This window comes from Chiloscyllium plagiosum, chromosome 2, assembly GCF_004010195.1.
Source record: "Chiloscyllium plagiosum isolate BGI_BamShark_2017 chromosome 2, ASM401019v2, whole genome shotgun sequence".
Taxonomy (NCBI): domain Eukaryota; kingdom Metazoa; phylum Chordata; class Chondrichthyes; order Orectolobiformes; family Hemiscylliidae; genus Chiloscyllium; species Chiloscyllium plagiosum.
The window spans coordinates 142,275,326-142,288,445 of NC_057711.1; the positions used below are offsets into that span (position 1 = coordinate 142,275,326).

A 13,120-nucleotide genomic window follows, 5' to 3' on the forward strand; every position below is an offset into this window, starting at 1 on the left:
TCTACTAAATCTATCAATCACCACCAACAGAAATCTTTTTCCTCTCACCGTCTTTATCATGTCCACATAGTCAATCAGCAAATGTTTAAACAATCCTTTGAGTACTGGTATGTGACCTGTAGAGGTCAATATTCCCTTTCTAACATTATTCTGAGTCCATACCCCTCATTGTGACAGGATGTAATTCATTGAAGCTTATAGGTAAGGTGACCAAAACCTGTCATTTATATCTTCCTTATGACTTCCCCCGTCTTGCACAATGATCCAAGCCATGTACCTCTGAATGAGAACAGTTAACAGAGGGATAGGCGCAACCCACAAATCTTCATCCATGCTCCACAGGCCGCCCTGGTCTCGCCTGGCTCCTCTTTGTCTGTGGTCAGTGCCATAATCTGTTGGCAATGCTGTATGGGGTCACCATTGCTTTTCTTGAAGCTTCTTTGCTTCCAAACGGCTCCAAAGAGGTGGCGTATTCCATGGGCATAGCCCGAATCCATATAGACATCTGCTTTCTCACCTTCCATCAACTCACGCTGCCATCAGGGCTTTAATCTCTGCTAATTGGGCTGAATAGGGTTGCGGACAAGCCTCCAGTTTAATTGTCTTAAACTGAGACTGTTTCTGTTGCACAACCAAGAATCCTGCATGATTTCCATCATAGTCCCTGTAGCATCAGCCATCTACGAATAAAACCTTTTTATTGCCATGGGCTTGCAGGTCAGATTGTAAATCCAACCTCAGTTTAGCAAACATCTTAACCTCCCTTACACAAACATGGAGATCATCATCATCCTTCAGTGGGACACATCTCTGTATAGCTATGTCCAGAAAAGTCAGTAACAGCCGATATCCTGGTCGGTGTTAAAACAAATTGGCCTTTATCTAACAGCTCTGCTACCTTGTGGTGTGTATACAGAACTACAGGATAACCCATTGTTATGGAGGATGCTTTCTCTTACTCATAATGTGCTGCTGCCACTCCCTGGTAGCAAGGAGGATATCCCTGAGCCACTTCGTCCAGTTTGGAACTCTAATATGCAAGCAGCTGCTTTGCCTTTCCCACGCCTGTCTCCTGCATGGCTATTGGACAGAGGTGAAAAACCTTTCGTAATTGGGCAAGGCTAAAGCTGGAACCGACTACAGTGCCTGCTTAAGGGTGTTGAAAGCCATCTCAGCTTCCTCATCCCACCGCAGAACACTCTTTTAAATTTGTATGTCCAGCCTCCTTCATGATTTTCCATAGGGGTGCCATAATTTCAGCATATTCCCCAAACCAGTTCGAACAGAATCCTGCTATTCCCAAAAATGCCATCTGCCCTACTGTCACTGGTGTGGGGGCTCTAGCTAACCCCTTGATCTGATCTGGCGCTATCAACTTAGTGCCTTTTGATATCGCCCTGCCCAAATACTCAACCTGCTGTTTGTAGAATTGCAGCTTTCTCCTTGAGACCATGTGACCTCCATGTGATAACGTTTCTAGCAGAAAAATAATATCCGCTCGCATTGCTCCTGACTGTTAAGCAGACCAGCAGATCGTCAACATACTGGATTAAGGTACTGTCCAATGAGACCCCTTCAAAGTCTGCCTTCAACACTTGAGTAAACACCTGTAGTGAGTGCTTAAATCCCACTGCATTCTAGTGTAAGTGTATTGAGTACCTCTATAAGTAAATGCAAACAAATAGCCGCAGTGATCCACCAGTGGAATACTGAAAAAAGCAGAACATAAATCAATCACTGAAAACCAAGCAGCTTCAGGTGGTACATTGGTCCACAGCATATGCAGGTTTGGAACTACTGTCGGCCAGTTTTCCACAACCTCATTCACTGCTCTCACATCATGCACAAGTCTCCATTTAGATCTATCTGCTTTTAGCACAGGCAATAGTAGAGTGTTACAAGGACTGGTCATTTCTCTGAGTGTCCCTGCGTCAAGCAGGCCCTGTATCATTGACGCTATTCCTTCCTCTGTTTCTGGTTTTAGGGAATACTGTGGTCATCTAGGTGGAATCGCCCCCTACTTCAACCGTATTTCTACTGGACTTGCTGATTTAACTTTTCCCACATCTCTGTCATGTTGTGACCATAAAGCAGTTGGCAATGCATCCAACCTTTGATCCAAATGGTGACTACCTTCACTAAGTATCACCGGCATATCTCGTTGAGGAGTCACCTTGACTTCCTTTGGGTTCCCCACCATCTCTGTACGTGCTGCTATCCTAACATAGTCGCTATTGCCAGATATCCTTACCCCTGGAGTCACCACCTGGCAGTCACTAACTGTTCCTGCTTGTTTTACCATGGGTCCCAAGTCCTAAGACTGGTGCCCCCTCATTTACTAACATAGTCATATGGGGCACGGCACCTGGTACACTATACCATTTATCCAAAAAATTGTTTTTTTTTGTGCAAGGCTGCTCCCTGACTCCCTATTATTATAGCTTTGCTCATTAAGTGTTGCTGGGTGGCAACCTCACAGTGCCATTGCCTTTCCAGCACTTCATTCTGAGTTTCGTCAGATATTACTGTGCAATACAGTTCAGATTTGGGTGGTCTAGCCTTAGGTAGTGCAGCCAGAATGTCTTCCTTCCATTTTCCCCAAATGTACCAATCTATGTCTCCTATCCAATACACATTAGCACGTCTAGCTTCATACATTCTCAACTGGGTACTTGCTCTTTCAACACTTAAGCCTTCTCGGTTACATTCCAATTTCAAGTTTTAGCAAAGCGTCCCTGCCCAGCAAATTAATCGACGTACCCTTGAACGCTAGTACTGGCAGGACGATTTCTTTGCTTCCCGTTTTTAAACTGACTGGAACTGTAAATCGTGCTAACTGCGGTTTTGCCCAGAACCCTGTAGTTTTAATAAATTTTCCTGACGTGGGAAGGTGGGAGTCATATTGCGGTTGAATGCCGATGTGTATGGCTCCAATTTCAATTAGTGGCACCAACCATCCCTGTAGGCTAACCTGTACAATAGGTTCCTGCTCAGCCTCCCGTATCACCTGTGGGTACAGTCCCTTCCCACTTGGCACCCCTAGCACGACCCATAATGGTTCGCAGGCCCTTGAGCCATAAAAGGTGGATTTTCTTCGTGCATTTGTCCTTGCTGGAACGGAGCAGACCAGGACCTGTTAGGACAGTCCCATCTCAAGTAGCCTGGTTGGTTGCACCCCAACATCCTGCTTCCGGCCCTTTCTGTGCCTGATTCCTCATTAAACCCCTTTGACCCCTACCTCTTTGACCCCTTCCCTGGGGGGCCCAGTTCTGTTTTGCCTGTTGTCTCATTTTATTTTGCCCTTGATACAACATCTGTGGAAAAGCTCCACCAGAGACATTCCCCATTGGCATGGGGTTTTCTGGCCCTTGCTGGGCAGCCTAATGGGGTCCTCCCTGGGTTGGCATTTTGTTAATTTCAGTGATGACTATTGAATCAGTTATCATTGGCAACATTGTTTTGCCTTTTTCTCTCTCTCTCTGTGTTCCTCGAGCTACATCTGTGCCGGCTTTCTCTGCGCAGTCTCCTGTTGGTTGGCCAGTTTCTTTTTGTCTCTCTGGTATTTTTCGACAGCATGAACTACATGGTCTCTGAATTCTTGGTGGGTAATTGACGTCAGACCTATCACCACCTCCAGTCCCGACTTGACTTGAGGGGGCATAGCATCAACAATGGCCATTCGGAGCATTGTGGTCAGCAGCTGGTTACCTTCCACGTCCTGTTCCGTTTTGAACCTCCACTTTTTTTTTAGGTGGTTTTCTAAATAGGCAGCTGGGTTTTCAGTGTCACTCAGTGGATCCCTTATCCTTGGGATCAGTTTTAGGTGGTAGCAGTCTCTGAGAGCCTGCCAGACCCTCTGTCTCACTCGGTCAAACCCAGCACCACCAATCCTTGGATTGTCCATTACATTCTTCAAACCAGCTTGATTCGTTATCGCTCTCAACTTTGGGAGTCCTGTCATCTTTACCAGCAGTGCCTTCAGATCACCTGTGGCCAACAATCGTTCTGTGGTTTTGTCTTCAAAGGCTCTAATCCACTTAACTGCACCCTCATGTATACTAGGCAATGAATTTCTCAGCCCCTCCATATCCTGGGTTTCCCAGGGAACATATTGTGACTGCTCCCCCCCCCCCCCCCCCTTTTTATGAGCAAAGACAGCATTCTTTTTGCAAGTGGATGCTCTGTCTCCCTGCTATCGTCCTCATCCATTCCATCTCCAACTCATCCCATCCGTCCCTGCTGGTCCCAGTCGGGCCCTCCTCTGTACACACTATTCTACTCCCTTTCACCCCTTCCATTGGTCACTTTCCCTCTGACCCCGTTCACTACTCCTTTTACAGTTTAGAAACTCTTCGTGCTATTTTTGTTCTTGTACTGTCCGCAGTACAACCCCTTCACTTCATCCCTTCTCTGGTTCAGTGTGTCTTTCTCATCGTCGTCCTCAACCCATGCAATTTCTCCTTGTATTTCTGCGGTTCTCTTTATCAAAGGACATTGCTTTGTGTTTTCTGTATTTGAGTAGGGATGGGTATGTCAAGCTTCTGCAAGTTCGGGTACAAAGGAAGTTTGTCTTCCTGACCTTCAGTTTTCACAGGCTGCTTTTGTTGTTCTTTGGCAGCCTACCTGGTCATTACAGGTGCCTGGTATGTTTTTCAGTTTTTCTCCCTTTTGTCTGACAAGTTTTAATATTTCTGCCTCCTGTTCTCTTTTCAGATTTATCTTTTGATTTGTGATTTTTAATTAATCCCTCCATCTCATCTCTCATTTATATCAAAGGTACCTTCTTTTGGTCATTTGGTTGATAAGGTCTTAGTTCTTTTTTCACATTTCTTGGAGATTCTCACGGTCATTTTTTGATACTGGGAATTTTTTACTCAATATTCAACTGCAGTTCCTTTACACATCCTGACGTATATTTCAGTCTAACTACGCATTGTCTCTGTTCTCACAGCTCTCTCTCCATTGTCTTACAAGTCTAGTAGTGTCTTGTCAATAATTATTCATATTCCCCAACTCTACAACTTGTATTCGTCTCTTATCAAACTTTCAGTCCCTAAACTTCCTTGGTTTCAACGAATTAATAAGGACAATCTATCTTCATTCATTCTGCCTATGCAGACCCCTATTTAGGGCAGTATCCGCAGAACTCCCTATCCTGCCCAAGCAGACCCCTACTATTCTAGGGCGGGGCTTCTATTTTACCTCAGTCGTTCCTGAGACAGTATTTACGAGGACTTTTTCCTGCCCTTTCCATTCAGCCCCTTGTTACCTGCCAGGTGATATCCACGGCGACTTACCAACACCATGTAGAATTTTATTTCAGACAATTTCTAATTTCTATTCCCACTTACCCCACTGCGCAGTTACCTTGACCAATCCTCTGAGTCTCCCCACATTTCAATTTATCATCAGAATTCTTGTATCTTGGATCGGAAAGACCCTCCTTCAGCTTTCCTGCACTTCTGCGTCCCCGAGGACCTCCCTACTCAACAAAATCTAGTCTGAGTTGACAGCAAAACGCTTACCTCTTTTAGTGGGTGGGCCACCCTTATTCTGTCAGGCCTGGGAGAATCCCCGATGGACCGGGAAGCACTCACAGGCTGCCACCCCTTTTGGGTAGGTCTTTTTCCAATCCTGCCGACTCGGCCAATTTTGTCGTGGTTGACCACGCCTTTTACAAGTGACCAGGAGCCACAGAGGATTCTCGAGATGAGAAACCTTTATTTGCAAACAAAAGCTCTGACCATCAGAGATGTCATCCCTGATTGCCCCCAAGTGGCAAAAGTACTCTATTGTTTGTTTTTCTAAAAGCCATGCCCTAACCCCATTACATTAGCATAATTGCACTAAGCCTACATTATATCCCCTTAACCAATCAGACTCTGCCACAATTTTCTTCTGGATTGCTACAGTCCATCACGTTGTGCTGTGGTCATCTTTCTTCACCTTTTTTGTCACCTGATAGGCGCAGTCATGCGAGGCTGATTCAAGTATGCAAACCAGACCTTACACTTACACAACATGCCAGCATGTAGGGGAGATTTCATACAATACACTTACTCTTACTTTGTAGTTATATACTCATATTTACCATACCACCTCCCCATCCCACCTGGCCTCACCTCACTCTCCAGCCTTGGCGCTCTTTCCCCCCCCAATGTGTTCCTGGCTTCACCTGACTCTTCTCTTTGCTATTGCCTGTAAGCCAGAAATCAGTCTGTGCAAGTGGTTCTGATGGATGCAGAACTAATCACAGTATCAAAGGCAAACAATTTAGGTTTGAGATAAGGTGAAATTCTTCATTCAGATTTTTGAATCTTTGGAATGCTCTGTCCCAGAGGGTTCGGAAAGCTCAGTCATTAAGTACTTTTAAGACAGAAGTTGCAAGGATTTCTAGTTATTGATAACATTAAGGGTTATGGGTTTAGTGCAGGAATATGGCGTTGAAATAGATAGACGATCAGCCTTGACTTGAGAATGGTGAAACAGCCTGTGCAGCTGAATGGCTTCCTCCTGCTCCTGGGTTCTATGTCCAGCTGCTGTCTGCGCTAATCAACCTCAGCCACCAGATGGAGTCTTGAGGTAAGTTTTTATTGAAGCACTGTATGATGCATTTTGTTTTGTAAATTATTTCAGCTAAGAACGCACTGCTCTATATATACGGTATCTCAATTTTGACTTTGCCTTTTCAGGGTGACAAGTCGAAAGGAGCCCATTGACTCTTGTGGAAGTCATGCTTCACTTAAAATTGCTTCACTTAAGATTGCAATTTTCATGAATGCAGTCACAACTTGTAAGTGCAGAGTTACATTTGAGTCCTTGCTTTGCTTTCCTTTCAGCATGTGGATATTGCAGCCCTTCTGATCAAATACAACACCTGTGTCAACGCAACTGACAAATGGGCCTTCACTCCATTGCATGAAGCAGCACAGAAAGGAAGGACACAACTCTGTGCTCTGCTACTGGCTCATGGGGCAGACCCTACCATGAAGAACCAGGAAGGCCAGACTCCTTTGGATTTGGCTACAGTATGTTCAAAATTCAAAGCAGTGACAAATATTTAATTTACATTTTGCTCGTGTGTGTTTATGATGCATAATGAGCTGTGAGAGTTAGCAGTTAATATTTTAAAGTTTTTAGTGTATTTAAAATTTCTCAGGGTGAAAACGTATAAATGTTCTTGTTTTTCTTATTTCAGGCTGATGATATCAGGGCCTTGCTTATTGATGCTATGCCACCCGAAGCCCTTCCTAGTTGTTATAAACCTCAGGCAACTGTTGTTAGTGCAGCAGTGATCTCTCCAGCCTCGACTCCCTCTTGTTTGTCTGCTGCTAGTAGTGTAGATAACCTGACTGGCCCACTCGCAGAGCTAGCTGTTAATGGTGCCTCCGGTGCAGCTGATGGAGCTACAGGCAATGAAAGAAAAGAAGGGGAAGGTAGGTTGACTGAAAATTGATAACCATTAAAAACAAAGTTCTGCAGCTGCTAGAGATGTGAAATCTAAACAAATGTGCTGGAGAAACACACCTGGTCAGGCAGCATCTGTGGAGTGAGGAACAGAGTTAACATGTTGTGTTCACATTGACTCTTCAAAAGTTGAAGAAGGCTGGAAAATTGATAGTATAATGCCTTTGATAAAAGTGCAATGCAGATCGATTTGAACAGAAGGTAAGGTAGCCCAGGTGAAAAGCAGGTGTCAATAGCAGAAAATAGGTTTGCTGTCAGCAGAGCTGACCTGTGTAAATAAGAACCTTGGGGGATGTGGGTGTAATCAAAGTGGAAGAACATTGTTCACAGCTTGAAGTTGTTGAACCCCTGTCACCCTCTGGAGACTAAAGTACCTAAGTGGAAAATGTAGTGCTGTTCATCAAACTTGTTAGTCTTCACTGGAGCACTGCAGCAAGCCTAGGGCAAAAATGTTAGTACGAGGCAAGATGGTGTGTTGAAATGGCAAGTAGCTCAATGATTGAGTCATTCTTATGGGCAGAAGAGATATTTCACAAAGCAGTCAGCAAGTCTGCCAGTGAAGAGGCAACTGCATTCTGAGCAGCAATTACAAAAGAGCAGTTACAAAAGAGCAGCAACAAAAGAAAGAAGGAAAAGTAAATTGCCACTTTACCTGGAAGATGTGTTTACGGCCTTGGGGAGGGAGCTGGTAAAAGGATAAGTTTTAAAAATTGTATGAGGAATACGGTGTGTTTGGGGGACTGAGGAAGGTGGCTGAAGAAGTGTTAGAAATGATAGAGGAGTTGAGAGAGAACATGGAGAGAACAGTGCCTGCAGAATGCTTGTAGGGCAAGGGAACACGTGATTTGATTTGATTTATTGTCACGTGTACCTGAGTACAGTGAAAAGCTTTGTTTGCAAGCAGTACAGGCAGATCATGGTAAGCAAGAACATACAGATCATAAGGTTAAAAAAACTTTGACAGAATGAGAACTTGCGTTTAAACGTGTAGAGCGGTTATAAGAAATGTTAGAGTTAAATCTGCTGTAGGGAGCTCATAAGGAGTCACCCGTGTCCGACCATCTTGAATCTGAGATATGTTTGGGAGAGGGATCCTGGTTTGAGATGACAGTCAATCTTGAATGCAGAGATTAGAGGGGTGAAGGTTAGGAAAAGGGGAGCCCAGGAGGAAAAGTAGCAGGTAAGGGCAGAAATGGTGGGAATGATTCTGATATGGCTGAGGGCCATCAGTCACAGTGGTGAGGAATCCTGGTTGAGGAATCTGTTCCAATGATGCCCCCTTCCACAGGGGAGATTCCGACATAGGTTTCCGACATAGACACGTGCAGTCCATGTGTAGACGTAACCTAGAGTGTTGTAAAAAAGACAGTTCTAGGATTTTGATCTAGCAAAAGTGAAGAGCCATCTGTATAATTCCCCATCAGCTGGGCTTGAAGGGGACTTTCACGTCCTGGTGTTCCCAAGCATCCATGATCATCATCCTTGAGATAGTAAAGGTCTTGGGCTTGTTGAGATGTTTGTAAAAGGATTCCATAGCATAAGTGGGAAGCAAATAATGGGAATTCTGATGCCCTGACTAATGTTATCATATTGCTGTTTTGCTGTTTGTTCAGTTACACGTGAAGTGCATTAGTGTAGTGTGAAGCTTTGATAACACGTTATAATAATGTGGATCGTTTTTTTTCTTGTGCATTTAATATTCATTCATTTAATCTGATATTGAAACATTTAAATATTTTTTGCAGTTACTGTGCTTGACATGAACATAAATCAGTTCCTTAAAAGTCTAGGCTTGGAACACTTGCGGGATATATTTGAAAGGGAACAGGTAAGTGAAAATAAAACTGAAATTTTGGGAATGCTGAGGTCAGGCAGCATCTGTGGAGATAAAAAGAACTAATGGTCAGCTTAGTGATCTTCCAGCAAAATGGGAAAAGTTAGATTTAATCAGTTTTAAGCAAGTATAGAGCCAGAAAAACAAAGGGTTGTAATATGGAGAGCAAGGGAATGGTATTTAATGTGTTGAAAGGCAGGAGAAATTGAATGACAAAAGGCATGATGGTGAAAGGCAAGGGAGGTAATCATGGATCAAGTTTGAAAAAACAAAATTTGGATCTCAGGGAGGTTTACATGTTGTAGAATCGTCACCAGATATCGCCTAAAAAAAAATGGGAGCAGAGGCTAAGATCTGAACTTGTTTCTGTATTGAGTTCGTAAGATGATGAGCTTAAATTCAGTTTTATTAGAAGAATGTAGGAGATTGAACAAGAACAAAGAACAATACAGCACAGAAACAGGCCCTTTGGCCCACCAAGACTTGGGCCTTATTCCTAGTCCTTATTTGGACCTGTGAATTATTGCCCATACGCAGTTTCTGTCCGTCTGTTTGTCTCTGTTCATGTGTTTATCAAGATAGATCTTCAACATTGGAGGAGTTAGTGGTGCAGAGATTTCAGAAGAGAAGGGACAGGATACCTGGGGTCATCTATACCCCAGGTGTTCCTCAAAGTGAATATTCAATCTGTATTTGGTCCGTTTCCCCCAGGAGCAGTGCATCTCCTGCACTTACACAGGAAGGTGTAGTGGGAAGAGGGACGGTTATTGAGTAAATAAGGAGTGAACTATGATGATGCAGAAGTATTTACTGAGAGAGAAAGATGTGAAAATCTGCCTTTTCAAGAGTAGTTTTATTTGTCATTTCTACCATATACAACTGATAGAGTAAAAACAAAACAGCATTCCTGCAGGACCAAGGTGCTACATGGACAATACAAACTACACAGTCAACTTTTTTAAAACTTTGAAAAGCCATTTTTTCAGCTCCAGGATTTGACAATATGCTGAAATTTTTCAGATCACGTTGGATGTGCTTGCAGACATGGGACATGAAGAGCTGAAAGAAATTGGAATTAATGCCTATGGGCACCGCCACAAATTAATCAAGGGTGTTGAACGGCTGCTTGGGGGACAGCAAGGTGAATTGATTTACTCTGTTGGCTTATTCGAAGTTGGAAGCTACAGTATTTTCATGTGACTGCTGATCATAATTTCAAAATTGCCTAAGCTTTAATTCAAGAATCCTAAGTCTATTAACCTGAAAGCTTTCTGACTAATTGTGTAATACCTTCTCGCATAAGAATTATTTAACTCTTCTGAAATTTCAAGTCTTCCAAAATTTAAGTTCATTGGTTTAGCCTGTTTCTATCAGGTTTTCTTTCAGTCGTCTCTTGCAAGTTGGCTATATTTTAGCGTTAATCACATAAAACAAAATCAGCAGGTCACAATGCTGCCACATTGTACAATGTTATGTTCGTAGCACGAAGAATTGGTGAAACCGCGATGAGTGTACTGTGTAACTTTTGTCATTTTATTTGAGGAGCATATTTGCATAGGAAGCAATTCAGAGAGCGTTCACTAGCTTTACTCCTGGGATAACAGGGTAGACTTCTGACAAAACGTTGTGGTAGTTAGACCTACATTGATTTGGTTTTAGAAGAATGAGAGATGATCTCATTGAAACATGAGGTTCTGAGGGAGGTTTGCAGGGTGGATGCTGAGTAGATGTTTCCCGTAATGAGACAATACAAACGTTTAAGACTCGAAGTTTCAAAGTAAGAAACTCTTTTATTTGAAAGAGGGTTGCAGAATGATGTCTTCCTGATGGTTGCTGGTGTCTGGGACTCTTCTCCAAAGAGCTCTGGATGATGGGTCGTTGTCGAACTCAACTTTGACTGTTTTCAGATTTTTGATAATGAGGGTAAGAAATCAAATTTGAGCAGATAAAGAGAACAGTCAGCAAGAAAGAATCAAGTATTACTATGGGAAATGAAGCACACACCATGACAGAAAGAGATAGAAAATACATATGCAACAGTTAATCAACATGAGGCTAAAAATTACAAAAATAATGAAAAGACAAAACTAAAGGCTGTGTATCTGAATGACAACATATAGAACAAAACAGATGAACTGATAGTGCCATGAGAAATTAATAAATATGGTCTGATTGCCATTACAGAGAAATGATTGCAGGATGACATAGCTTGAGACCTGAAAATTGAAGGGATTAGGAAGGGCAGGAAGCTAGGAAAAGTGGCATTTTATTGTACTAATACCAGAAATAATTGAGGGGGATGACCTGGGTTTAGGAATCCAGGAAGAAATGGCGGTTTGAGTTGAGATGAGAAATGACAGACATGAAGTCACTTGTGGGAGTTTGTGTCCAGGCTCTCTAACTGTAATCACACATTAGGTTGAAATATAAAGGAATGGGAGCACGTCCAAAACATTCAGAATAATCTTGGGGGATGTTAATTTACATATTAACTAGAAAAATCAAATGTGAAAAAGTAGCCCAGGAGTACAGTTCATAAAATATTTTCAGAAAAGTTTCTCAGAACAGCATGTCCTGATGTTGACCAGGGCAAACTGTACTAGACAGGTAGTGCAACAAGATAAGATTAATTAATAACCTCATTGTGAAGATGCCTTTAGATCACAACAATCATAATGTGATTGAAATTGGTATTCTGTTTGAGGGAGAGTCCCAGTTTAGGTCCCAGTCTTGTATTTTAAATTTACATGGGACAATTATGAGGGTATTAAAGCAGAGCCAGCTAAAGTGAGCAGGCAAATTAAGTAAGGAGAGAGGTCGATAAAAATGCATTGACCGATATCTAAGGAGATATTTCAGAATATAGAATAGAACCAGTCCAACAAGGAAAAAAAAACTTCTAATGGAAGAATCAACACTCATGGTTAATTTTGAAACATTAAAGAGAATATCCAACGTAAAGAGTTGCTTAAAGATGGATGACAGGTCAGATTGCACAATACTGAACAAGTTATTTTTTAAAAAAGAAATGAATGAATAAAAGATTAATAAGGACGGAAAGCTGGCTAGAAATTTTAAATCTCGATAAAAGTTTGATAAAAGATATTTGGAAAGGAAAAGAGAATCCAAGAAATAGCTGTGGTTGAAGAAAGGAGGGGAGGGAGGAACTAAATAAAATTACAATCATGAAGAAAGTGATTCTAAGCACATTCTTGGAACTGTATACGGACAAGTCCCTGGGTGCTGCTGGATTTAATCCTAGCCTTTTAAAGAGAGTAGCTAGTGAGATAAATGTTTCCAACATTCCCTAGATTCAGGAAAAGTTCAGTTGGTTCAGACAATGTCGAATATAGCCTTGTAATTCAGGAAGTGAGGAAGTCAAATGTTGAAAATTATGGACCAGTGAGCTTAAACCCAGTTATAGAAGCTATTATTAACATTACAATTGGGCACTTGGAAATGTTCAAGGTAATCAGACTAATTCAGTAACGTTTTGTGATGTTTAACCACCACATCAGACTTATTTGAAGAAGTAACCTTTGCTTTGGCTAAAAAGGAACCTATGAATGTATTGAACTTAGATACCAGAAGGCATTTGATAATGAGCTGGAAATGTGTTGCTGGAAAAGCGCAGCAGGTCAGGCAGCATCCAGGGAACAGGAGAATCGGCGTTTCGGGCATAAGCCCTTCTTCAGGCATTTGATAATGGCCATGCCAAAGGCCGTGGTGAACAACAAAGGCTCATGGTATAAGGGGTATATTGACATGAATGAAAGATCAGAGGGCCAACAGGAGCCTTTGGCAGTAATGTAATGACTG

General features: G+C 42.4%; 1 protein-coding gene across 2 annotated transcripts in view; it reads left to right on the top strand.

The window, feature by feature from the left end:
* tnksa (tankyrase, TRF1-interacting ankyrin-related ADP-ribose polymerase a) overlaps positions 1–13,120 on the top strand; it is a 150,924-nt gene that overhangs the window by 119,240 nt on the left and 18,564 nt on the right. For both annotated transcript variants that reach the window (XM_043719972.1, XM_043719981.1), the window contains 4 exons: positions 6,840–7,028; positions 7,199–7,436; positions 9,213–9,295; positions 10,322–10,442. In XM_043719972.1, the coding sequence (XP_043575907.1) occupies positions 6,840–7,028; positions 7,199–7,436; positions 9,213–9,295; positions 10,322–10,442 (631 nt within the window). The remainder of the gene's footprint in view (positions 1–6,839; positions 7,029–7,198; positions 7,437–9,212; positions 9,296–10,321; positions 10,443–13,120) is intronic.